The sequence below is a fragment of the Phyllobates terribilis genome, unplaced genomic scaffold (genome assembly GCF_046119375.1).
Source record: "Phyllobates terribilis strain yellow unplaced genomic scaffold, ASM4611937v1 Scaffold_5__5_contigs__length_657084704, whole genome shotgun sequence".
In the NCBI taxonomy this organism is placed as follows: domain Eukaryota; kingdom Metazoa; phylum Chordata; class Amphibia; order Anura; family Dendrobatidae; genus Phyllobates; species Phyllobates terribilis.
This window is the reverse complement of record NW_027362765.1, coordinates 202,630,844-202,658,787: the sequence shown is the minus strand read 5'-3', so window position 1 is coordinate 202,658,787 and position 27,944 is coordinate 202,630,844. Positions and strand designations below refer to the sequence as shown.

The 27,944-nt window shown below is 46.6% G+C and overlaps 1 protein-coding gene across 1 annotated transcript in view; it reads left to right on the top strand.

Moving 5' to 3' along the window:
- The first annotated feature begins 387 nt into the window (after positions 1–387).
- Positions 388–27,944, top strand: part of LOC141272723 (deoxynucleoside triphosphate triphosphohydrolase SAMHD1-like) — a 63,760-nt gene continuing 36,203 nt past the window's right edge. The window contains exons 1-3 of the mRNA XM_073683727.1: positions 388–716; positions 12,793–12,859; positions 13,563–13,635. Coding sequence (XP_073539828.1) covers positions 452–716; positions 12,793–12,859; positions 13,563–13,635 — 405 coding nt within the window. The 5' untranslated portion in view covers positions 388–451. The remainder of the gene's footprint in view (positions 717–12,792; positions 12,860–13,562; positions 13,636–27,944) is intronic.

The following is a 27,944-nucleotide window of genomic DNA, read 5'->3' as shown; positions in this document are numbered from 1 at the left end:
CAGACCCCCGCAGTAATGTAACGTGCGGCCCCTCAGACCCCCGCAGTAATGTAACGTGCCGCCCCTCAGACCCCGGCAGTAATGTAACGTGCCGCCCCTCAGACCCCCGCAGTAATGTAACGTGCCGCCCCTCAGACCCCCGCAGTAATGTAACGTGCCGCCCCTCAGACCCCGGCAGTAATGTAACATGCCGCCCCTCAGACCACCGCAGTAATGTAACGTGCCGCCCCTCAGACCCCCCGCAGTAATGTAAGGTGCCGCCCCTCAGACCCCCGCAGTAATGTAACGTGCCGCCCCTCAGACCCCCCGCAGTAATGTAACGTGCCGCCCCTCAGACCCCGGCAGTAATGTAACGTGCCGCCCCTCAGACAGTGTTACAAGGCGCTGCAGCAGCCGCCAGTGAGGGGCGGAGCTCCCGCCTGGTCTGTAGTACTCAGTGCATGCTCTTGCCATGACGTCATTTGCCGGCTTCCTCCTCTCGCAGCTCCCGGCGCCTGTGCCTCCTCACAGCTGCTTTACACCATCCAGAATGAGTTGCTTGAAGCGCGGTCGCTACGAGGCCTCCCCAGTGCGGGGGGACGACTGTGTCACCCCCAAAAAACCGGAGAGGAATCGGTGTGAGGAGGCGAGCGAGGACTACGAGGCCTGGGATGTGGACGACGTGTGCCTATTTCTGGTGAGGCAGGGGCATGGAGAGCTGCAGGAGGCATTCAGAGGTAAGGATGCAGCTCCACCGCCCGTACAGCTGTCAGGGAATGCTGGGAGTGCTAGTAGATTGGTCATGGTGTACGCTGGGGGCTGTGGGACTAGATCTGCTGCCATCAATACAGGCTGTGCTGTGGCCGGGATCGGCACTGAGGGTCCACCCTATGGTGAAGTCCTGGCACACTGTAAGGAGTTAACCATGTGTAGTCCGAGAGCATGGAGTCTGACCGATCCCAGAACAGCACTCGGCTGATGCAGTCCCATAGGCAGAACATGGAGCTAAAGTGCATGTGCCGGCTAGTGCTGCACCAGAACCCCATTCACCCAGCTGGTTGGGGTCGCAGTCCTGTATGACTGGGCATGCAGGGGTAGATATCGGTCATGGAGTAACTCCACCCACTGGACTCCCAGGTCTAGAATAAGCAGGGATTTAAAAGGATTTGTACTACTGCTTAATCATGAGGGCCCCATAGAAAGTAAATACTGTGTAAACTCTTCTCCAGTGATGCTGACGCTGCTATTCTCTGTGGATGGCGTCAGATTGTTCATCACATGACCGTGGCCACTGATCCGATATAGCTTATCATTATTCTATCCGATCAGCAGCCATATGACCCATGGGAAATGGTGGCCCCGGTATTGCTGGAACAGCGCCGCCGCAGGAGGTGAGTATCGATTGTTTTTATCTCCTATGGTGCAATAAAGTGATTAAAGGGTTTTTCCCAAGTTATTTCTTCAAGAGCTCCTGAAGATTGACAGCTAGGATGAGCAGTATGACTGTTCCAAGCTTTGCCTCTGCATCATTGGAGAAAAGCAGAGGACCGAAGCTGGCCAGATCTAGCGAGTCATGAGTAGGCTTTAGAGCAGGGGTCTCAAACTCCTCTGGGCATATTGGCCGCACACGGAAAAACATTTACTTTGGGGGGCCCGCATTTTTTGCATGACAAAGTGACATTTTTAGTGATACCATTTTATTTTCTATACACCTTTTGAACTGGTCCTCATCTTGCAGACATGGTCTCCCATCCAGATTCGCAATATTGCAGACATTCCAGATTTGCCATATTGCCGACGTGGTCTCCCATCCAGATTCGCCATATTGCCGACGTGGTCTCCCATCCAGATTCGCCATATTGCCGACGTGGTCTCCCATCCAGATTCGCCATATTGCCGACGTGGTCTCCCATCCAGATTCGCCATATTGCCGACGTGGTCTCCCATCCAGGTTTGCCATATTGCCGACGTGGTCCCCCATCCAGGTTTGCCATATTGCCGACGTGGTCCCCCATCCAGGTTTGCCATATTGCCGACGTGGTCCCCCATCCAGGTTTGCCATATTGCCGACGTGGTCTCCCATCCAGGTTTGCCATATTGCCGACGTGGTCCCCCATCCAGGTTTGCCATATTGCCGACGTGGTCCCCCATCCAGGTTTGCCATATTGCCGACGTGGTCCCCCATCCAGGTTTGCCATATTGCCGACGTGGTCCCCCATCCAGGTTTGCCATATTGCCGACGTGGTCCCCCATCCAGGTTTGCCATATTGCCGACGTGGTCCCCTGTGCTGTATTTCACATGAAAGAAAAAAAAAAAAAAAGATTCTCACCTGTCCTCCGTTCCCTTGGCGTCCTTTCTGCACCTGTGGCCCGCAGGCACAGACCCCGTAACGATCGCGGCTCTCTCCATCAGCGCTGTAGTGCAGTGTATTGCCGCGCAGAGACCGGCTCTCTGCACAGCAATACCAGTGTCAGCTGCTGGCCTCTGATAGGCCGACGGCTGGCACTGGTATTGCTGTGCAGAGTCCATCTCTGCGCAGCAATACACTGCATTACTGCCCTGATGTCGGCGGCTGCTGGAGAGAGCCCCGATCGTTACGGGGTCTATGTGCCTGCGGGCCGCAAGAAGCAGCCGGAGGGGCTGCATGCGGGCCTCGTGTTTGAGACCCCTGCTTTAGAGCATAGAGCTGCTCCTTGCCTAGGTGATATGTCAGGCTGGGACTGCAGAGGTGGCTGGTAACCTAGGTAACTATCTGTACGACATAAAAAATAATTACTTGATTTTTGAGAACGGAGAAGACGTTTAATAGGGGTAAATTGCAAAGTTGCTTGTTTTAACAAGCATTTTGTATTCACCAATTTATGATCTTGAGTCAACCTCTTTTAGCACTGGTTATTAAGTAGTGAACAACCCCCTTAATTTAAAGCAGTTGTTTGGGACTATTGCATTGATGGCGTATCCTTAGGGTCAGTCAAATGGCCGTATAAATTGGACAGAAATTGAAATGCAATGCTTGGACTGGCCTGTGGGTCTCCCTACCCAAGCGTGACAGCTTCATATGTTTCTATGAAGCCGCCAAGCTTGGGTCGCCATTCAGTCCAAGCATTGTGTTCCCATCTCGGTCCAATTTATACAGCCGTCTGACTGAGCCCTTGGATAGGGCATCAGTATCTGATCAATGAGAGTGTGACTCCCGGCACTCCTGCCAATCAGCTGGTCATGGCTGGATGTGATAAGTTGCGGACAGCCCCTATAACTAAATAAAATACAAGGCAAACGAATTCATCCTGAAGGCTCAATATTAGTGATGATCGAGTATGTTTCATTAACCCTTTCCAGCGAGCACGCTCGGGTGCACGCCGAGTATTTTGGCATGCTCGAGATTTCTTTGTATTGTCGCTGCACCTGCAAGTGTCACGGCTGTTAGACTGTTGTGACACATGCAGAGATTGACCTTGCACCCGAGCGTGCTCGCCAGAAAGGGTTAATGAAACATACTCGATCATCACTACTAAATATCATTATTCTCAGATTTCTCTACAGATCAGTCTGTGTTTGCAAATAATAAGCCTGGGTAGAGGACCATTGACCTGCTGCATACTCTAAGTGTGCATTTACACTAGCCGATTATCATTACTGAGTATTACTAGGAACGCTCGCTCTCGATGCAAACAGTCTGCCAGTCGCCAAACAAACAAGCAAAATGATTTCTAAGCAGGCTTAAAAGTCATTGTTCTCGGCAGCGCATTCTCCTGTTTAAACAGAACATGCTGCTGAGAACAATGACAGCTATTACAAATCATTCTGTGCGTGTGGGAAGTCGGACGGTGTAAGGCTGTGTGCCCACGATGCGTTTTTGGTGCGTTTTTTGATGCGTATTTGCAGCTCGGAAACACTCCAGAAACGCAGTGCATACCTTATCCCATGACTTCCTATGACATTCTGTAAGTTCTGTGCACATAGTTGGGATTTTTTCTGAGCAGATTTTACTCTCAGAAAAAATACGGACATGACCAATTCTCGTGCGTATTTGCCTATACAATGCATTGGAAAAACGCGTTAAATACGCATCAAAAACGCATGTAAAAACCGCATGCGGTGTTCTGCCAAGGAGATGCAGAAATGCTTAGGAAAATTTCTGCTTAATTTCTGCATCGTGGGCACTAAGCCTCAGGGTATGTGCACACGCTAAATTTTTGGTTCAGAAATTTCTGCATCTCATGGCAGGAAAAATGCATTTTTCCCCTCCCCCATGACAGCACACCTTGAGAGGATCCGCCCCACCAAGGACAGGAAACCGTCTGAAATAAAAGGGCGGTACCTCTCCCTCGCTTCAGTTGGTTTCCTGTCCTTGATGGGGAACCTGTCTGGAAAGAAGACTTACCTGGGGCTGTCCCGGTGTGGAAGAGCGGGCACTGGCCTGTGCACCGGATTCAGTATCCCAGAAGCGCCGTCCGCAGCTTCCCCTGGGGTCTCTGCGCCGAGCGGGGCGCACGCGGTGAGGCAGGCTCTGTCCTCCCGGAGACCGCGGCGCCGTCCTCCCCCTGCAGTGTGGAACGCTTCCGGGTGTGACGCGCCTGACGTCACGGCGCAGGGCACGCTGGGAGCGGCGCGCTGGGTGACGTCAGGAGGCGGCGCCGATCCAAGATGGCGGCGCCCATCGGAGCGTCCCAGGCCGGTTTTTTTCAACGGAGCTCCGGCCTGAGGAAGGGGGAGGGCCCACAGACCGGAGGAGGCTGGATGGCCCTATATTTAAGGGGGGGGAGCTATCCTGGAAGCGTGGTGCGCTTCTGAGACATGACTGATCCAGATAGCCAGGAGCAGCAGCTTACCCCCCCCCACCTCAGCAACAGAAGCAGAGGGATGCATCGTATACAGACAGCCGCTCGAGTAATCGTAGTGGCAGCCGCAGGAGTAAGGCTTCGAGCGCCTCGGGACCATCCAGAATGGAATCATCAGTTCCGCGACAGCCTCCGAATCCGGTACCCGTTTGTGACCCCCGAGGGTGAGTGAGCTTCGTGAATGTCACTGGTTAGTAACGGGAAGTCTCTTATGTGCTTCCTTTTTTTAGGAGCCTAAGAAGAGTAGTGCCAAGCAAAAGCATAGGATGTGTGCCCTTTGCCAAGCTTCTCTCTCAGTAGAGTGGCAGAAACCACTTTGCCAGGGCTGTGTGACCAAAACCATAGCTGAGAATTCCCAGGATTTTGCTGCAAATTTAAAATCCATAGTACATGCAGAAGTTCAGGGGTCCCTGAAGGGGTTCCTTAGAGGGAAGAAAAGGCCCCGTAGAGAGGTTTCCTCCGTCTCTGATTCCTCCCAGTCCGAGGAGCAGTGGGATTCATCGTCCTCTTCCTCATCGGGGGGCGGTAGACCCTGCTTCCCCATTGAGAATACAGACAGACTGGTTAGGGCAGTAAGATCAACCATGGGTCTGGAGGAAGAGAGAGCATCTAAATCCCGGGAGGACATCATGTTTGCGGGCTTGGGAGAGAGGAAGAGACGCTCATTTCCGGTGAACAGTAAGATTCAGGGCCTCATTGACCGGGAGTGGAGGAGACCTGAGAGATCAGGGGCTTTACCCTCCTTCTCCAAAAGAAGGTACCCCTTCGAAGAGAAGGATGCGGAACCTTGGGATAAGATCCCCAAGGTGGACGGGACTGTGGCAAGGTCATCAAAGAGATCTTCCCTGCCCTTGGAGGACTCTGGCGTCCTAAAAGATGCCCTGGATAAAAGAGCTGACTCCTTCCTGCGCCACACGTGGGAGGTGGCAGCTGGTGGCCTAAAACCAGCGGTGGCTAGCACCTGTGTGGCGAGGTCCTTGATGGTGTGGCTCCAACAGCTGGAAGACCAGCTTAAAGATAAAAAGGTCTCCAGACAGGCAATACTTGCAGAGCTACCTTTAATTCAAACAGCATCGGCCTTCCTGGCCGACTCTTCAGCTGACTCGGTCAGACTGTCAGCTAGGGCAGCGGGACTATCCAACGCAGCCAGGCGGGCCTTGTGGCTCAAGGGTTGCCCAGGCGACCTACCTTCGAAACAGAAACTGTGCTCCCTCCCGTGTGACGGTAGACTCCTGTTTGGCCAAAAGTTAGAGGACCTGTTAGAAAAAGCAGGCGATAAAACCAAAAGGTTCCCGGGATTTTCGGGGGAACCAAGAAGATTTAGTTTTCGGAGGAGAAAACTTAACCGGGGTCGTCCTCCGGGAGACAAAAAGAAATGGGAAGCCAAGTCCAAAAAAGAATCGGGCTACATGTTTGGAGGACCATCCTCGAGTTCGAAGAGATCCTCCCAATGACGCCAGGCTGGAAGTGGGTGGAAGGCTTTCCCACTTTTTTCCAGCTTGGGACGCGATAACAACAAACCCATGGATTCTGAAAATTATCAGTGGGGGCCTGAAGATCCGGTTCAGCCAGACCCCCTGGCCATACCCTAAGACAGGGGGAGTGGGGGTTGAACCCGGAGGTCTTCCATCAGATTGTCCAGTTATGGGGGCAGCCAGACATAGACCTGTTCGCCACAAGGGCAAACAGAAAGGTGCAGAGATTTTGCTCCCTAAATCCGGCAGAAAATCCCCATGCCATAGATGCCCTCCAGATTCCTTGGGGGTTCAGGAAGGCCTATGCCTTTCCGCCATTAGTGATGATTCCAGTAGTGGTGAGGAAGATCCGGGAGGAAGGCGCCAGGGTGATTTTGATAGCCCCTTTTTGGCCCAAGAGGCCTTGGTTCTCTCTGCTTCGGCTAATTTCGGTGTCAGATCCCTGGATTCTACCAGAGAGGCCGGACCTTCTCATGCAGGGACCAGTATTCCATGCCCAGGCCAGGGGGTTCCATCTTTCGGCATGGAATTTGAGAGGTCGCTATTGAGTAGCAAGGGGTTTTCACCAGGCTTAGTTTCTACTTTATTGGGGAGCAGAAAACCGATTACAACTAAGATTTATAGCAGGGTTTGGGGTAAATTCCTAGAGTTTATAGATATTCCGCTATCGAGCTAACCTCCGATCAGAGGGATCCTGGAATTTCTGCAAAAGGGGCGGGACCTGGGTCTAGCTACAGGGACTCTTAAGGTTCAAGTTTCAGCTTTGGGAGCACTCTACAATTGTAATCTGGCTGGGAATAGGTGGATCTCGAGGTTTATCAAGTCCTGTGCCAGAGCTGGACCGGTTAAGTCCATGGGTGTTCCTCCTTGGGACCTGAATTTAGTCTTGAACGCTCTTACTAGTGAACCATTCGAACCCCTACACAAGGTTTCTCCAAAAATTCTCACCCTTAAGACCATCCTTCTAGTGGCCTTAACATCAGCCCGTAGGGTGCGGGATCTGCAGGCCCTCTCGGTTAATCCTCCTTACACACAAATCTTTGAGGATAGGGTCACCTTGCGGCCAGATCCAGCATACCTTCCCAAGGTGGTATCTAGATTTCACTGTAGTCAGGAGATTGTGCTACCCTCGTTCTGCAGCAATCCCAAGAACCCAGGGGAAGTCAGGTTCCATAGCCTAGATGTTAGGAGGTCCCTGCTACAGTACATTCACATGACTAGTCTGTGGAGGAAAGACTGTTCTCTGTTCCTGGCCTTTCAAGGGTGTAGGAAAGGTCATGGGGTGTCCAAGGGTACCATCTCTAGGTGGCTCAGGGAGGCCATTTGCTTAGCCTATACGTCCACAGGGGTTCCAGCCCCGGACAATGTGAGGGCTCATTCCACCAGAGCCGTTGCAACCTCCTGGGCAGAGAGAGCAGACGTCTCGATCGAGCAGATATGTAGGGCTGCTACTTGGTCTACACCATCCACCTTCTTTAAGCACTATCGGTTGGATCTATCCTCTTCTGATCTCACCTTTGGGAGAAGGGTACTTCAGGCGGTGGTCCCTCCCTAGGGTGCTCATAAATTCTCCAAAATTCTCTCAAGGTGTGCGGTCATGGGGGAGGGGAAAACACCAAGGTTACTTACCGGTAGCCGTTTTTTCCTGAGCCCATGACAGCACCCGTAGTTTCCCCCCCTTATTTTTTCTATGTTTCTCACACCCTGGTGTGCACTGTGTGGGGTGGTGTGTATATGTATATTGTGGTGTTGGTTATGTGCCTAACCTGTTTAGGGAGGTCCTCTCAATGCTCTGTAAACAACTGAAGCGAGGGAGAGGTACCGCCGTTTTATTTCAGACGGTTTCCTGTCCTTGGTGGGGCGGATCCTCTCAAGGTGTGCTGTCATGGGCTCAGGAAAAACCGGCTACCGGTAAGTAACCTTGGTGTTTTGCCATGTTTTTTTTACTTGTGTTTTTTGGTGCAGATTTTCCAATCTTATTAGTATGGGTGACATCTGCAGCAAAAACGCTGAAAGAATTGAGATTTACATCTGCACCAAATCTGCAAGTCACAAATAAGCAACGTGTACATGAGACGTCAGGATTCTCATTCACTTTGATGGCATCAGGAAACCGTTCAGATTTTGTGCCCAGAGCGGCTGCAGTCACCGCTCAGTACACGGTGAGCAGCGGCTGTGAGCTTGGCCCTGGCACTTTGATAGCTCGCTGTGTCCAGATGCACTGCAGTGCCAACTATCAATCAATGTGCCAGGGCTGAGCTTACATCTGCCACTCAGTTCTGGGAGCGGTGACTACCTGCTCCGGCTGTGCCTCTATGGCTGCAAGCCGCCGGCTCTCGGGAGGAATAAAGTTAATTTCCTCCCGGTAGCTTCACTTTCAATAAAGCAGACATACAGCATTGTAACGCTATTAACCTGCAGATTAACCCTATTTCTTCAGGTTAATGGCATTTGTGGGCATGACAGGTTCCCTTTATGTACCGGCACCAAAAGGTAGGGCAGATCTGTCACCTTGCTTTTCTTGTGTAGCTGCATTCACAGGAATGATCGCTGTTTATTTATTAACCCCCTAAATGCTGTTGTCAGTAGTTACAGCATTATCTTGAGATGGTTAGATACAGTCTTCCCTCTCTCCTTTTGACCCTCATGATACTGTTGGTTTGCATAAATTTCTCCATAATTATTTTTATTTTATTTTTTGCAAAAGTGTTAACACTCGGCTCGTTTTTTTGTATTGGGAGTTGAACACGGCCGACGACATCGCATCTACTGATAACTTCTGGAACACATGCACAATTGGCAGGTGTCATGCAACTGTCCTATATTGAATCCCAGCAAGACTCTGTAGCCCTGATTATCTTCTGATGTTGATGTAGAAGTAATCGGAGTTACCCTTTACCCTAAATACATGCATATGTGATCTCTGCAATCTACGACCTAAATATGCTAAAATGTTATTTAACCTACTCCCACCACAGCTAATCTTCGCTTTTGCATCCCCTTCTTTCAAGAGCCATAACCCCCTTTTTTTTTTTTCCTTTCTTTTTTGTCGTCATAGCCGTTTGATGGCTTGTTTTTTGCAGGACAAGTTGTACTTTTGAATGACACCATCCACTTTTTTTCCTTTTTTTCAGTACATTATATAATAAAGTGAAAGTTTTTTATTTTTAGAAAATGCGCTAAGCCCCCAAAATGCTATTCTGGTGTGTTTTCTTAGGGTGTGTGCTCTACATCTCTTTCAGGCATATTCCTCCTCTGAAAATACGTATAAGAAACCTTTGAGAAGGATCATCATATGCATTTCTATGTAAAAGCAACTTGCTGTACATAAGTTCAGGCTTTTGAATGTGTTTTAACAGCTTCAGACTCCCAAAGACTCCACATGGTTAAAAGAAGTGACCTGTATATTCTTCTGGCATCTTCAGCTTGGAAAAAGATGCAGGCAGAATATATGCTCTGTACTTCACACGAGAAAAGCTCAAGATGCCCAGTAGACGCCTGGCTGTCTTTGGAGCCTTTTGTCAATTTTGCTGTTTCTTCATTATTTAATGGAGTGGGAAAAAAAAGGCCAGAAAACGACAGTAAAAAAACCCTCTGAAAAACATTGGGAAAATTTTCCATAAAAAACACTAGTGGCCAAAGCTGTTGGCTCAGGAAATGGTCGAAAAGATGACACAAAAAATGCTTCAGGAAACCAGCTCCAGAGTTTCCAGAAGCGTCTTCTGCTTGAAAAACTCGGTGGGTTCGGCTGAGTTTAGAAGGCGTATGCACATATCCTTGCACAGTTTACCACATGGGTTAATTGACTTGTGTTTTGAAAGTCTGAACTTGGAGATGCAACAATACTAAATATACTTTTTTTTTTTTTAAAGCCGCTCTCCAGCATTTTTTTTTTTTTATTGTAATGCTACTAATCTGTCCACTGACCCTCATCTGATGCTTACCAGCTGCTGTCTTCAGCTCTTCCAATTGCTGCTCCACCATCTTGTTACCGCAACTTCTGATTGACCAGAAGTGAGAAATAACGGTCACAAGCTCTCAACCTAAGTCTTATGAGAACCTCATTCTGGCTCTCATAGACTTACATTGAGCAGCGACTTCTGGCTTGCCCAGCAAACACTGGAGCTATCCGGCAGGTCACAAGCTGCTGGTGACCAACCAGAGCGAAAAGAACAGATCAAGACGGTGTCTGGTAAGTATAAGACTTATAAGACTTGGAGCAGGGAACTTGGATTAGTAGCACCGCTCCTGCGCTGCAACTAACAAAAAAAAAGGAAAAAAAAGAGTGGTGCTTTAAATATCCATGCCCTTCCCCCTCAAAAAAAAAAAAAAAAAAGTTATAGGGGTCGTCGAGTATTCAGACAACCTGTTTGCAATTGCTATATTCCCCCTTCTAAAATAACAACCTCTTATGCTCACATCCTGTGCCAGCACCATTCCAGCCATAATGGCATTGGGTCTTCCGGGGCTCGCATGATGTTATGCAGCGTGCGCCCTGAGCCCATCGGTGGCCACTTCACTGTCGCTTCCTTTGGAGAAAACTGGCAAGTGTAAGAAGTGAAAGCTGCTGCTCTCTGACTTCTTCCGAAGCTAGTTACGTTCGAAGAAAGTGAGAGTGAAGGGGCTGCTGATTGGCTGCAGGGCGCACGCTGCATATCGACATCACACAAGCCCCAGAGACCTGACGTCCCTAAAACGGTGCTGGCATCAGAGTTGGTAGTATAGGCTGTTATTTTATAAGAGGAGATATAACAATTGGGAAGGGGTTGCCTGATTTGTTCTGTTAAAAAATGTACTTGACCTGCCAAAAATACCAAGCCTACATACATCGATTGAAAAAAATAAAAATAAATAAATAATGCTGCAACATAAAAACTATTTTTTTAATGAAAATGTGTACTATTATTGTGTAAAAGTAGTAAAGCACTAAAAGAGAACAAAATAATTTGCGTTACTGTAATATATTTTCCCATGTAAATAACTTGTGTGCCCTTGTAAACAACTCGTCACGATGTGTGAAAAATTAAGATAATGTACAAATGTGAACATAATTCTGCTTTGAAAGCTTCATTTATAACCTGCTCTGTTTTCATCTGTTTTGGTATTTCACATCATAACCTTTGTCCTAGCTGAATTGTTGAGATAAACAGGATGGATGTAGCAATATATTCTGAGGAAGAAGCTTTTTGGAATTGTACAGATCATGCGCCTTATTTGATACCTGAACAATAATGTAGCACATAACCAAATAAGTGCATTTAAAGCACTACTCTGGTCTAATGAGTGCAGTAATATACTCAATAGAGGCCGTTTTCAGCGGTGCTCCGGTCTACTCTGGCCCCACGTGACCGCATTTGTACCCTGCTGGATCACGCTTTCTGCTGTCTCCATCGGGGTTACTTTATTAATGCAAGGCTCTTTAGCCTCTTTCTGCTTCTCAGACTTGCATTGAGAAAATTTAAGAAGTGACCTCCGCTCCACACTGATAAAATTGTTTGATTCAGCATGTCATAAAATGGTCACTTCACTCCGGAGCGCCACAGAGAACGGCGATCAGTGGCTGTTACCGCACTCATTACATATACACCAGAGTGGTCCTTTTAATAAATTATGTATTTGATTTGACAAACTGCTATGCATTTTCATTGTTCATCTGCCACCCACTGCTATAATAAAGGGGGCTTCCAGGATCATATATTCTGCTTCTCTGGCCAGCCACTCCCAATACCAGATGGAGATATCCTGTGCCTCTAATTTGAAATCCACAGATAATGGGCAGAGGTTTCTGAAGTTTGGAACCATTCTGAAATTCTGTAGCCGCAACAGTAATTAAACAGCCCTTACAGCTGCATTTATGAAAAACTGAAAAGGGCTCTGTGATTGTGGAAACAAAAGAATAATAATAATGAAGGGGTAGACTACAAAGCCAGCTTGTTTTGTCCTAACACCCGCCAATGCAGGGTCATATTTTGGGAAGATGCGTATTAGGCTACGTTCACACACTTGGCCAAGTCTACATTAGGAAAAGCTGCCATGTATCCGCAAACTGCGTAGGAAAATGAAGCACACTACACTTGCCTATAAGGGCCATTGCAAAAACTGTACATTATGTGGTATACAACTGTCTGCAAGGGGTCCCTATGATGGATGGCTGTCTGACCAGCCAATCTGATGGCGGCCACTGTTGGGTGTAAACTCATGAGCTATATGCTGACCGTGACTGCTATCTGTGTGTACTTAAGATAAGGCTGAATTTGCACATCCATTTTTTTTGGGGGGGGGGGGGGTGGTTAGTGCCGGGGTGGTGGGCGCTAACTGAGACGATTGTATATTCCTCACCTATTTTGTGAATACGTGGTAAATGTCATTTGTTGATCATCGCCTTTAATAGGAGCTTTTTTTTTTTATACAAGTATTGGCTATTTCAGTTCCCCTGATGACATTATGGGCTGGGCATTCCACGGGAGTTACCCCCAATTTTTGCCTTCTCTTTCAGAAAATACAGTAACGGGAACCACTCTAAAGTACCTCACAGAAGACCATTTGAAAGAAATGAACATCAGGTAAACTTGGTTACTGGTTTCTGTTTTTCACATAGTGAAGTAATCATTTTTTTTGCTGGTTACTTCTGTATAGGATTGTGCAGCGGCCTTATTTTTACTATACAGTGAACAAAATAATATAATAAAAGGTTCACGGTCTGTAATTATCTGGACTATAAGGGCCTTATGGATATATTTGGTGTATGCAGCAGGATCCTTCCTGGCAAATAAATTGAATATTAGGGTGCTGTCACATTGCATTCTGGCATCCGTTCGGTGGCCTTGTTGGGGCTTACATACAACCCCCCCACAAAACGGGATTCGGACATATGTGTCGACGGGGCCATAGACTATAATGGTGCCGGCAAATCGAATGTGCGCTCTGACATGCCTCGTTTTCGGGCGTGTACGCCTACTGGAGGCAGACACTCAGGCAAAGGCTACTATGTCTGAATGTCCGCCTCCAATAGGTGTACACGCTCGAACATGAATGAAAAAAATGTATCTAGGGTCACGTTCACACATTCAGTATTTTTAAGTTTAAATTAGGAGTGAAACAATCAGGAAAAGTATAATAGAAACACGTCAACACTTCTGTATTCATCACCCACTCCTGGTTTTGGCTTACAAATACTGACCAAATACTGAACATGTGAACGTGGCCTAAATCTAGCATTAAGAATAGTATTTATAATGCAACATTTTTATATTTTCTCTCCACCAGCCCTGTAGGAAAAAGATTGCAAATACTGCATAGTTGTCGTCTGCTATGTCAGAACTCCAATCCTAATATGAAGGTATGTCATTATATCACTACTTCAGCCCATGACTGCTAAGAGAGATTCTCGAACCTAAAATTTCCAGATGTGAATACATTTATTGATGCAAACTCATCTAATTGCAAGAAATTAATTATTGATATCACCATTTCTGAATCTTCTTGAAAACCATGCACTGAACAATCAACATAGAGGCCTCAATTCATCAATTGCGTTTTTGTTTTTTTATGACTTTATCTTGTCTATTTGCGCCAAACACCTCAGACTGTGTGCTGAATACTTGAAGTATTGAGACAAATTCAAAGACCTTTAAGGTTTGTGTCTTGCCTTTTTGCACCTTTTTTTAGAGGTAAAAGTCACATGATTCTGTCAATAATTTAGAAAACATCACACGTTAGTCTTCAAATGCGCAACAATAAAAATGACTACAGGTTTGGCGCTCTACTAGGATATGGAGCACAAATGATGAATTGGACCTTTGGCATTCCAAACAGCCTATGTCCTTAATGCCAACCGAAAAAAAACCACAGACAAAACCAAGTAAAGTTAACTTCATTGTAAGTTTGTTTTTTTAACTAATGAAAAAGGTGCAGACAAAATCACTATTAGGCCAGCGTCAGATGATCATATGAAAAAATTGTCCGAGTTCCATCCATATCGTCATCCATGTGTCATCTATTTTTATACACCAACATTTTAAAGTGTGCATGATCTAATACAGTATCCTAGGTTAATAATGGCAATGCATCCGTAAAAATTGTGTCCTACACAGAGAATCCTTATGGGGTCTGAATTTTGTTTTGTGCACCCCAGGGCTGTGGTGTCGGTACGCCAAACCTCCAACTCAGAATCTTCAATTTCCATTACATAAACTCAGGCTGCGTGGCCACTATGCCTTTTTCAAGCGTTTTTGCCGTGGAATTTCCTCAGCGAAAATGCTTAAAAACCGCTTGGTAATACGTGCCCCATGGTCCCCAATGATAATCCGCATGTGCTGTGCAAATTTCCGCTGCGGATTAACATTGCGGAAAAATCCGCAGCATGTCCATTATTTTTACGGAAATGCGGTGTAATTGCCGCAATTGACTTACATTGAATCGCTTAATATCCGCATGTGCGGATGGTACCCGGATCTGGAGAAGAGACGCTCATCCAGACCCGGGTACCATAGTACCTGTTAAAACAAAAGAATTTAAAATAAAAAATATACATTATACTCACCTTCCGTTTTCTCCTGTATGATGCATCCTGGCTCCCTGGCGGCACACGATGGTGTAAAAGGACCTTCCATGACGTCATTTAGTCATGTGACAGGTCACGCGACCGCTGATGTCGGCGGTCGCGTGACCTGTCACATGACTAAATGACGTCATGGAAGGTCTTTTTACACCACTGCGAGCCGCCCAAGACACCAGACACACCGGAGAGAAGACTGCGGGCCATCAGAACGTAAGTATAATGTTTTTTTTTGTTTTTTTTTTTTAGTATTTTTTTTTTAACATTTTTTATTCTTTTTTTAATTATTAACTTGGTCACACTATATAAATCCATGCCGGTTGCATGGATTTATATAGTGTGACCAAGTTGTCAAGCACTTTTCCAAGTGATGCTAAAGTTGCTTGGAAAAGCGCTTGATAACCCGCATGCAGAAATGCATGTGAAGAACGCTTGACAAACGCTTCTACCTGGCAGGAAAAACGCATGTAAAATCTGCATGCGTATTTCCTTCCAGGGAGATGCAGAAAAAATCCGGAGCATTTCTGCTTCGTGGGCACGTGGAGTCAGTCTGAGGCTCACTCCCTCATTAATGGCTCATATTTAAGTGATGAATTTACTGTGGCACAGATTCATCTCAGCTAAAAGTCTAGACCAGAGGTCTCAAACATGCGCCGGCTGAGGCTGCTTTATGCGGCCCGAAGGCACAGACCCCTTGATAATCCCGACCTGGTCCAGGAGGAGCCGCTGACAGCAGTGCTGCATAGAGAGTCTCCCAGCACAGCATTTCCAATGCCATTTGCCGGCCTATCAAATGCCAGCAGCTGACATTTGCGTGCCGACGCAGCGAGTATGACGTCACTGCCATGCACAGATGTCAGCTGCTGGCCTCTGATTGGCCGGCGGCTGGCATTGAAAATGGTATGCTGGGAGACACACTCTGTGCGGCAATGCAGCGCTGCTGTCAGCGACTCCTCCTGGACCAGGTTGGGATCGTCAAGGGGTCTGACTCTGCGGTGCCTGCGGGCCACATCTGCAGGAAGGATGCTGAGGGAACGGTGGATAGGTGAGAATAATCCTTTTTTTTTTTTTTTTTTTCTCTTTTATGTGTGTGAAAAACAGCAAAGGGGGCACATAGCCACAAGCACAAGATGGGGACCTGGATGGGGCACATAGCCACAAGATGGGGAACATAGCCACAAGATGTTTGCCATTATTACTATATGGTGCTAATTCTAAGACAATATTACTGTATATGGCCAATTGGGGGAAACAAAATTGTAAAAATTAAAAAAAAAAAAAAAAAAAAAAAAAAAAAAAGCATGAAAAAATATTTGGTACTAAAAATGCTGGTTTATATATAAACTAAAGTAAACACAAGTGCACCTTTTATTATTGCCACATCCATAACGACCCAAGCTATAAAAAAAAATAAACATGGCAAAAATGTTCAACAGGTGTATACAAAAAAAAATGGTATCACTAAAAATGTCACTTTGAACAAAGAATGCGGCCCTCCAAATTCAATTTTTTTTCCATGTGCGGCCCATATACCAGCCGAGTTAGAGACCCCTGGTCTAGACCTTTAGATCAGGAATAGGACAGACCTTTATAGGACATTTCATAACTTTCCCAAAATTCTTATGAAAAAAATATTCTCCACAAACTGCAATTAACTACTGTACCCAATTTATTATATATTTCTCAATATGCCTTCCACGACAGCATTGGAGGATGTTGTCCACGCCCTATTGGGGGGACAGGAACATAGAGAGTTTAAAAGCCCCTCCCCACCGTCAATCCCCAGTGTTTTCCTGTCCTCCTTGGGGCATGGAGAGATCCTGCAGTGCTGTCGGGCCGGCAGGGCAGCGCTGTATTTTTACCTGTGTTGCCGGGCAGTGGTTGGTCGGGGTGCTCCCTCCTTGCTGCTCCCTTTTGGGGACCACCCTGGCTTCCTGCGCCCCACAGAGGGTAAAGCAAGCCAGGGGGATCGTTCATGCCGGAGGCCGCTCCTGCTCTCCGGCATCTCCTCTTTCCTGGCGGCCTAGGGAGCGCGGACGGCTGGAAGTGACGTCGCCGCGGGCCCTGCCGCTTCCGGCCTGAGCGTTCCACGCTGAGATGTGTAGTGGGGCGCTCGTGAGCCGTCGGGCGGTTTGGGGCGCGCGCGCACGTCGGGTGACGTCACTGCGGGTCCCATCGCTCCGGTCGGGGCGTTCCACATGGGACGTTGAATGGTTGTCCAGAACCATCAAGGCCCATACCAACCTAGGATTGGCCCTTGAAGTGACCGGAAAGGGGAGGGGACTGAGGTCCCTTGCTGGGAGGCACGGTTTTCTATTTAAAACCTGCCTGAAGACGCCAAAAGGTAAGGCTATTCCCACTATAGAAGGTGATAGGTCCTGTACCCCTGCATCTGCAGAGCCCAGCATGCCCTCGGCTACAGCGAGTGGTACCTGGGTGATCACTATGGGGTTATCTCGGCCTTCTTTTATTTTATTTTTTTTAGAGGTCACTAGATCTCCCCTCCTTCTTGTTACATGGGTTCCCTTCTCTTCCCATTTCTTAGGAAGACAAGGCACCCGCTTCTAAGAAGGATAAAGATCAGCTCCGTAGATGTGGCATCTGTACAAAAAAATCTGTCCTCCTATAAGAAGTTGTGTCAGCCCTGTACGGATAAAATAATTAGAGAAAACCCCTCACTGATCGAGGAGCTCAGATCACTCGTTAAACAGGAGGTCCAGGTTGTTAGACAGGAGGTCCAAGCTTCCTTTGCTGCCCTACCTGTCTATTCCTCCTCCAGGCCCTCTCCCCCTAAGAAGAGGAAGATCCAAGAGTTAGATTCAGATGTGGTCTCTATGGATTTTAGTAGCACAGCCTCTGATGATTTTGAGGAATTGGCATCCATAGGGCCTGCCAAAACAGTAGAAACCGGTAGATATTATTTTTCCTCAGACAACTTAGAGGAACTACTGGACGCAGTTAGAGGCACTATGGGGCTGGAGGAAGTGGAGGTTCCCTGTTCTGTGCAGGACGAGATGTTTAGGGGTCTTAAAACAAAAAAGCAGATTGGTTTTTCAGTCCATGAGGTAAGTAGAGATCTCATCCGACAGGAATGGGAATCCCCGGAAAATCATCTCACCACCCCTTCGGAATTCAAACATAGGTTTCTGTTAGAGGGTGAAGGATTTGAGTGGGAAGTCCCTAAGATGGACATCCAGGTGGCTAGGGTAGTGAGAAAAACCTCACTTCCTTTGAGGACTCGTCCCAATTAAAGGATCCGTTGGACCGCAAAATGGAAAGTGTCCTTAAAAAATCATGGGAAATCTCCTCTGTCTCTCTCAAAGTCAATATTTCCTCGACTTGTGTGGCCAGATCCCTCTTCAAATGTCTGACCCAACTGGAGGAACATCTGTCTCAGGGCATGTCCAGGGCAGACCTGCTTGACTCCATCCCTCTCCTTCAAAAAGCCACAGGTTTCTTAGCGGACGCCTCGGCTGAGTCAGTCCGGATCGCGGCCAGAGCAGCTGTCCTGTCCAATACTGCTCGCAGTGCACTATGGCTTAAAACATGGAGTGGAGACGTCACCTCTAAAGTTAAGCTCTGTTCCATTCCAAGGAAAATATGTATTTGGCCCAGCCCTGGATGAAATCCTTGAAAAGGCCTCGGACAGGAAGAAAACCCTTCCCGAACAGAAACAGGCTAAGAGACGTTCCTTCCGGCCTTCCCAAAGTCACCCCTCGCAGTATAGAGGAAAGGGAAAATCTGGGCGCTGGAGCTATCCTAAAGGCGGCAAGGGCCGCAATATCCTTGTGCCCCAGCAACAACACCAGCAGCAGGACAGGCAATAACTTGGTACGTGTAGGGGGGTGTCTCTCGAATTTCTTTCCCCAGTGGCGGTCAATATCTTCCTTCCAGTGGATCCTCAATACCATCGAGGAGGGTCTTCTATTGGAATTCGAGAGTGGCCCCCCTCAGATCCTGAGGGTCACGTCCCTTCCCTCTCGGGGGGCTCAGGAACTCCTATCGGTCGCTCTAAAAAAACCTTCTGAATTCGGGAGTGGTGTCTCTGGTCCCCCCCCTGGCCAGGAGGGGACAGGTCACTACTCAAAAATATTCCTAATACGGAAACCATCAGGGACCCCACGCATCATAATCAACCTGAAGTCCCTAAACCATCACATCAAATACAGACGATTCAAGATGGAGTCTATAAAATCAACTATTCCCCTAATAGGGAAAGACTTCGTCATGGCGACCATAGATTTAAAAGATGCGTACTACCATGTGTCAATTCATCCGTCCCACAGGAAGTTCCTGCGGTTTGCAGTCCTCGGGGACAATATAACAGTTCATTACCAGTACAACGTACTGCCCTTCGACATCTCTTCAGCACCCCTGGTGTTTACGAAGATTATGGCAGAAGTCATTGCACTCATCCAGAAACAGGGCGTCTGCATAATTCCATACTTGGACGACATGTTGCTTGTCGCTCCTTCAGTAGCAACTCTCAATCTTCACGTCTCTATAACCTTAAAAACCCTTCGGTCTTTAGGTTGGGTTCCAAACCTAAAAAAGTCAGAACTCCTCCCTTCATCAAGGAGGGAAGTTCCTTGGTGTCTTACTGGACTCCAACAAACAATGTCCTTTCTACCATTGGAGCATCAGACAGCTCTCAGATCCAAAATCTCAAATTTCAGACGCCAAGAGAATCCAACGTTGAGAGCGACAATGTCTGTATTGGGGTCTATGACAGCCTGTATCCAGCCGGTGTTGTGGGCCCAGGCCCACTCAAGGCCCCTCCAGGATCATATCCTAAGATCCTGGAACAGACAAAGGGACTCACTAAACAAACGGTTCAGGACCCCCGGTCGGATAAAAGCTTCTCTTTCTTGGTGGCTAAGCTCCCGAAATCTTCAGAGGGGGATTTCTTGGACCCAGGACCCTCTAATTACAGTGACTACCGATGCCAGTCTACGAGGCTGGGGAGCTATGGTGGCCCAGATCCCCTTTCAAGGCAGATGGAGTCCCGAGATCAGTGCCAGATCTTCCAACTTCAGGGAGCTATTGGCGGTAGAAAAAACGCTCAGAGCGGCAGTCAACCTAATTCTGGGTTCTCACATCAAGATTCTCTCGGACAACGTGACTACAGTTGCCTTCCTACCGTCAAGGAGGTACGAAGGTACACAGCCTAAAACAGATTGCAGGCCGAATATTCTTTTGGGCAGAACAACATCTCCTATCACTTTCAGCAATCCACCTGAAAGGCTCAAACAATGTTCAAGCAGACTTTCTAAGCAGGAAAGATATCCAGCCAGGAGAATGGAGCCTGAATCCTCAGATTTTCCTGTCGCTGGTAGCAAAATGGGGTCTCCCCGAGGTAGATCTCTTTGCCAGTCGGCTAAACGCAAAACTTCCCCTCTTCTTTTCATTGGACAGACGAGACAATGCCATGAATTTGGACGCACTAGCCCATCCCTGGCATTTCAAGCTGGTCTATGCATTCCCTCCAATACCGCTGATAGTAAGAACCATCCAGAAAGTCAGGTTAAAGAGAGTGGCAACAATTCTGGTGGCCCAAAAGGCCTTGGTTCGGGGCTGTCACAGAACTCTGCCTAGAGGGTCCGGTGATACTACCACAGGTCAACAACCTTCTCTCTCAAGGGCCCCTGTTCCATCCCAATCCTCAGTGGCTAAACCTGGCAGCCTGGTTACTGAAGCCGAGATCTTAAGTTCCAAAGGTCTCTCGGATAAAGTTATAAAAACTCTTCAACAGAGTAGGAAGCCAGTAACCAATGCGATATACGGCAAAGTATGGAAAAAATTCCTATCATGGTACTCCCCGGATATTCCGGATACCTCACATCCCAACATTGCTCGGATCCTTGATTTTCTACAGAGTGGATTGGAGTTGGGTCTCAAAACCAGCACTCTTAAGGTGCAGATTTCAGCCCTAAGTTCCATATTCGACCAAGATTTGGCCTCTCCTAGGTGGATCAAGAGATTCATAACTTCAGCACTCAGACTTCACCCAAGAATTGAGTCTCTGGTCCCATCCTAGGATCTAAACGTGGTACTCAAGGGTTTAACCCTCTCTCTCCCTTTGAGCCTCTATCCTCTAGCATAATACAGACTCTCTCCCATAAGACTGCCTTCTTAGTAGCCATCACTTCAGCACGGAGAGTAGGAGAACTACAGGCCCTTTCAATCAGAGAACCTTACATGAATGTGACCGAAGATAGAATTATTCTTCGCCTGGACCCTTCCTTTCTCCCAAAGGTAGTTACGGATTTCCATCGTTCCCAGGAAATCATCCTTCCCTCCTTCTGCCAGAATCCTTCCAATCCAAAGGAAGCAGAGTTCCACCTTCTAGATGTCCACAGAGCTGTCCTTTATTATCTTCAACATACTGAGTCTTGGAGATTGGATGGGAACCTATTTATACAGCACTCAGGGCAGAACAGAGAAAGGAAGGCAGCTAAATCCACTATAGCAAACTGGATCAAAAAGGCTATTGGGGAAGCCTATAACCAACAAATGCATCAACCGATTGCCTTAAAGGCTCATTCTACCAGATCCACATCAACTTCATGGGCTGAAAGAGCGGGCGCTTCTACTGAGCAGATTTGCAGGGCTGCTACATGGTCTTCCCTTCATACGTTTTCTAAACACTATAGATTAGACTTATCATCCACTAGGGATTTAGCCTTCGGTAGGAAAGTCCTACAAGCTATTGTCCCTCCCTAATAATAAAATATCGTTGGTATTCCTCCAATGCTGTCGTGGAAGGCGTATTGAGAAAATAGAATTAGTCCTTACTGGTAATTCAGTTTCTAGAAGCCTTCCACGACAGCACAAATTTCCCTCCCTATGGATTCCATATAACTGTCAGATAACCATTTTTCCAGGTGATCTTGGTAAACACTGGGGGTTGATGGTGGGGAGGGGCTTTTAAACGCTCTATGTTCCTGTCCCCCAATAGGGCGTGGACAACATCCTCCAATGCTGTCGTGGAAGGCTTCTAGAAACCGAATTACCGGTAAGGACTAATTCTATTTTTAAGAGTTGGAGTCGGTCCATTTTATATCGACTCTGATTCCGACTCCGCCAAAATGGACACCGACTCCGACTGCCCTGCCCAGGTGCACCCATAGACTTAGCAGATTCTCTGATAGGAATAGTGCATGCTGCAATTTTTTTTGCCCTTTTGCATGGCTAGTCAGTCATACGGACAGACATATTGAATTACATTGATCAGTATGCTGAACTCTACTCAGACAGCACACGTCTGTTTAGTACGCTCGTCTGAACGAGCCCTAAAAAAACATTTTTACTTCCAAGAAAGTGTAAAATCAATGACGAATCATCCCCAAAAGGCCAGAGTAATTGTTATAAAAGCTTGCAAGTTTTGCAGATGTTTTAGAGGCGGGCACTGTTCACAAGCCTCCTTCAGAGGAGTGGCATAGTGATAGAGATTTTGCAAGTGCTTTCCTGGGTGTTGATATTCTGTGATAATGTAATGGTGAAACTGAGCGCGGTTACCGATCATTTGAAAAAGGGAATTGGTCATCTACGATCTTCACTTGCAAACACTTCCGCCCTGCATTTATTCATAAGCTAGATACGATAATTTACTGTCACTTTTTTTTTTTTATTTCTTTTTGATCTGAGACCTGCTGGTTTTTAGATATGCCTTACGGTACGTTCACACATTCAAGTGAATGTCTGTCTGTGTGCTACCTGATACCTGACGGCACACAGACCCACTAAGAACATCCTATTCTAATCCTCAACATCGGATCACAATAGGACATGCTTATTCTTAGATCCTTCATTATCACGGATCTGTGAGACACTATGGGTCTGAATGCTGTCAGTTTAAAAAAAAATGAATGGAACAAATCCGACAGCATTTGGACACTTCCCAGGATGTATGAATGCTCCCTTATTTACATAGAATCTGGGGATGTTTGTTTTTTCCCTCAGCAGATTTTGCACAGGTAGTTTATATAACCTTGAGTTGTTATCAGTCTGAAGTATATTCTCCCTCTGTGTACACAATGTGTCATGGTGTAGTGTGTGATATAAAGGTAAGCACAATGCTATCAGCCTAACAAGGCCGCCTGTGTTTAGTGGCTACTGATAAGCCATGCTGTCTGATTCCAGGCCTTCCTTACCAACTTGGCTTCCTATGACTATTTCAAGAATAGAAAATCTGTTCTCAAATCATTTTCTACTCTAGACCAATACCCCACCAGAGTCTCTTAAAAACCATAAGACAGCAACAGGAAGGGCTACCATTATTGAAATAGGACTAGCACAGTTGAGGGGGTTCCAGCATGTTCACCATGATACAAAGGCTGGTTTCTCTTAATTGTCAGCACTTTTTTGAGTATCAGATGCTGAAGGCAGGCAGATATCTATAAAATAGTTGATCCATATTTTTCTTTTCATGGTAGGTGTATACTGGACTACTAGTCATGACAGACACGAGGGGTCAATATCAAATTGCTTACATCGTGGCTTTACCAGTAAAATTCCAAACAGGTCACAAACAGAAGCAGAGGTTACTCAATTGTTAATTGCCACCTAATCTGATATCAGCATGATGATTTTTATAATATCCTTGTTAGCCAAGTATAACATGTTCATGATTAAGGGTGGCAACACCAGAAACACATCAACAGCCGGGCTAGTCTCTAACCGCCCAGTCATGGACTGTGCACATGTCGGTATCCTGATGTGCGTTTAACCTTACTACACTGCTCAAAAAAAATAAAGGGAACACTCAAATAACACATCCTAGATCTGAATGAATGAAATATTCTCATTGAATACGTTGTTCTGTACAAAGCTGAATGTGCTGACAACAAAATCACACAAAAATCATCAATGGAAATCAAATTTATTAACCAATGGAGGCCTGGATTTGGAGTCACCCCCAAAATTTAAAGTGGAAAAACATATTACAGGCTGATCCAACTTTGATGTAATGTCCTTAAAACAAGTCAAAATGAGGCTCAGTATTGTGTGTGGCCTCCACGTGCCTGTATGACCTCCCTACAATGTCTGGGCATGCTCCTGATGAGGTTGCGGATGGTCTCCTGTGGGATCTCTTCCCAGACCTGGACTAAAGCATCCGCCAACTCCTGGACAGTCTGTGGTGCAACGTGACGTTGGTGGATGAAGCGAGACATGATGTCCCATATGTGCTCAATCTGATTCGGGTCTGGGGAACGGACTGGCCAGTCCATAGCTTCAATGCCTTCATCTTGCAGGAACTGCTTACACACTCCAGCCACATGAGGTCTGGCATTGTCCTGCATTAGGAGGAACCCAGGGCCAACCGCACCAGCATATGGTCTCACAAGGGGTCTGAGGATCTCACCTCTGTACCTAATGGCAGTCAGGCTACCTCTGGACACTACACTAACAGACACAGCAAACCTTCTTGCCACAGCTCGCATTGATGTGCCATCCTGGATGAGCTGCATTACCTGTGGGTTGTAGAGTCCATCTCATGCTACCACGAGTGTGAAAGCACAACCAACATCCAAAAGTGACGAAAACATCAGCCAGAAAGCATTGGTACTGAGATGTGGTCTGTGGTCCCCACCTGCAGAACCACTCCTTTATTGAGTGTGTCTTGATAATTGCCAATAATTTCCATCTATTGTCTATTCCATTTGCACAACAGCATGTGAAATTGATTGTCAATCAGTGTTGCTTCCTAAGTGGACAGTTTGATTTCACAGAAGTTTGATTTACTTGGCGTTATATTCTGTTGTTTAAGTGTTCCCTTTATTTTTTTGAGCAGTGTATATTGCTGACATGAATCACTAATAAAGAAGAATTTTACTCTGTGAAGCTGGATGTTCCTTTAAAGGGAACCGGTCAGGTCCCCCCCATGCCCTCCATCCCAGGAGCATTCACCTATGTATGAGTAAATTCCCTGTCTATCCTGCCCTGTATAACGTTATTGAGTGAAAACGGGGTATAAAAAAAATATTTATAATGTCCCCGTTTCCTATGCTAATGAGGGCTTTGACTAGTCGATGGGGCGTTAGTTCCCCAGACTAGTCATCCCTCTTTCCATGTTATCACACCCCTGTGGGCATGGTAACATAACTTGCACAAGCGGCATAATCGCCGTTCATGCAAATGTTGCACATGCACGCCACTCTTTCTGACAGTCGCTGCATCTCTGAAGCCAGGTGTATGCTTCACGGCTTAAGAGGTGCAGAAGATGGCTTCCGGTCATGCGCAGTGCGTCTCTTAAGCTAGGAAGCGTATACCTGGCTTCTGAGACGCAGTGACGCTGTGTCATGGGTGTGTCAGGTGTGACACAGTCGTCCTGGATCTAGCTGTCATTGCGCTTGCTTGCTTGGCTCTGCAGGCACCTTCTTGATCTTCTCTTCTCTGTAGTGTAGTGATATCCTTCTCCTTCTAAGACCTAGCAGTGACCTCCACTTTCTGCTGCTAATTGACACACCCTTGCTGGATGTTTAAATACCTACAGTCTCTCCAGAGAGTCGCCGGTGATGGCTCTATTTTTCTCTGTCCAGGCTTAAAGTACTAGTAGTCGGCTAGTGTCTTGGAGTCCCCTTGGAGGATAGTTGGCGTGATCTCTCTGGTGTCTTCTCAAGCTAAGTGTTTACCTGTTTGTTTTAGTTGCAGTGGTGGCTGACTAGTGCTCTCCCTGTCCCCTCCCTACCTAAGACCCAATGCTAGGGGCAGTCAGGGATTAGGTTTCCTGTTTGGAGATAGGTTCCGCACCTATTTAGGGAAGTCAGGGTGGTTGTCAGATCTGCCTAGGGGTCTCCACTCCCCCTTTCTCTAGTGTTTGGGCTTCCTCCCCCTCTTCACGTTGTTGTACACTTAGTCTTTCCCTCACCTTGAGTGACACGCTGCCAGAATGAGCAGCGCACATGTGCTGCATTTGCATGAGCAGCAGTGACGCCGCTCATGCAAATTATGTTATGCCCACAGGGGCTTGATAACATGGAAAGAGGGCTGACTAGTCTGAGGCAACGAATGCCCCATCGACTATTCAAAGTCTTCATTAGCATAGGAAACTGGGACATTATAAATGTTTTTTTTTATACTATTAACCCTGACAGTCAGGTAGAGGCTCACTTAAAAGAGCTAGTCCTTCCGGTGGTATTGACGTTTCATAATACTATAATACATATTTAGGTAGTAAGATGGGCCGATCTCCTTAATTGTTATACATTCTTAACTATATACATTCTTAACACACTGTTGCTGGTATGTTGGCCCATTCCTCCATGCAGATCTCCTCTAGAACAGTGATGTTTTGGGGCTTTCGCTGGGCAACACGGACTTTCAACTCCCTCCAAAGATTTTCTATAGGGTTTAGATCTGGAGACTGGCTAGGCCACTCCAGGACCTTGAAATGCTTCTTACAAAGCCAATCCTTCATTGCCCTGGCGGTGTGCTTGGGATCATTGTCATGCTGAAAGACCCAGCCACGTTTCATCTTCAATGCCCTTGCTGACGGAAGGATGTTTGCACTCAAAATCTCACGATACATGGCCCCATTCATTCTTTCATGTACAGGGATTAGTACATTCCCTTGGCAGAGAAACAAAAATTGATGTTGCCACCCCCATGCTTCACAGTAGGTATGATGTTCTTTGGATGCTACTCTGCATTCTTTCTTCTCCAAACACGGCGAGTTGTGTTTCTACCAAACAGTTCAACTTTGGTTTCATCTGACCATATGACATTCTCCCAATACTCTTCTGGATCATTCAAATGCTCTCTAGCAAACTTCAGATGGGCCCGGACATGTAATGGCTTAAGCAGGGGGACACGTCTGGCACTGCAGGATCTGAGTCCCTGGTGGTGTAGTGTGTTACTGATGGTAGCCTGTGTAACGTTGGTCCCAGCTCTCTACAGGTCATTCACTAGGTCCCCCCGTGTGGTTCTGGGATTTTTGCTCACCGTTCTTGAGATCATTTTAACCCCACGGGGTGAGATCTTGTATGCAGCCCCAGATCGAGTGAGATTATCAGTGGTCTTGTATGTCTTCCATTTTCTAATTATTGCTCCCACAGTTGATTTCTTCACGTCAAGCTGCTTGCCTATTGCAGATTCAGTCTTCCCAGCCTGGTGTAGGGCTACAATTTTGTTTCTGGTGTCCTTCAACAGCTCTTTGGTCTTCACCATAGTGGAGTTTGGAGTGTGACTGAGGTTGCGGACAGGTGTCTTTTATACTGATAACAAGTTCAAACAGGTGCCAGTACTACAGGTAATGAGTGGAGGATAGAGGAGCATCTTAAAGAAGAAGTTACAGGTCTGTGAGAGCCAGAAATCTTGCTTGTTTATAACTGACCAAATACTTATTTTCCACCAAAATTTGAAAAAAAAAATTATTTCCAAATCAGACAATGTGATTTTCAGGATTTGTTTTCTCATTTAGTCTCTCATAGTTGAGGTCTACCTATGATGTCAATTACAGGCCTCTCATCTTTTTAAGTGGGATAACTTGCACAATTGGTGACTGACTAAATAAATACTTTTTTTCCCCACTGTATGCTTCACGCACTTCTTATGGAGGGGAAACATTCTAGAATTAGTTTAAAAAGAATAATGGCAATCATATCATAACCAGCTTGATTTTTTTATTTCTACATTTCCTTTACGCACCCTGTATTTTTACACTATATTGTCATGAGATCTAATCTGGCAAAGATTCACCCAGACACAGTTTTTAAACAATGGAAACAACAATTGGGAGACATGTCAGATATTTGGTAAGAAAAAGGAAGATGGGCTAAGGTCTGTAAGGCAATTTTAAATGTTTCCCGGATGGAACCCAATTTTAAATTGTATATGGCGTAGTATATGCTTTCAAGCTGCCTGGTGGAGATCCTTAATCTAATAAATTAAATATGGGGAATCCAGTGTGTTTCTAGTTTGGATTGCATGTGGGTTCGATACTACTTTTTCACAGCTATCATTAAGGGACCTTAATCCTCAGCACTGCCTTTTTACAGCACTGAAGATTAATCCTACCTACTGTTTGCACTGACGGAGCTTTCGAGAGACCAGACGTGTTGGATTTTATTTTACCTAATTCTTTGTTCCCA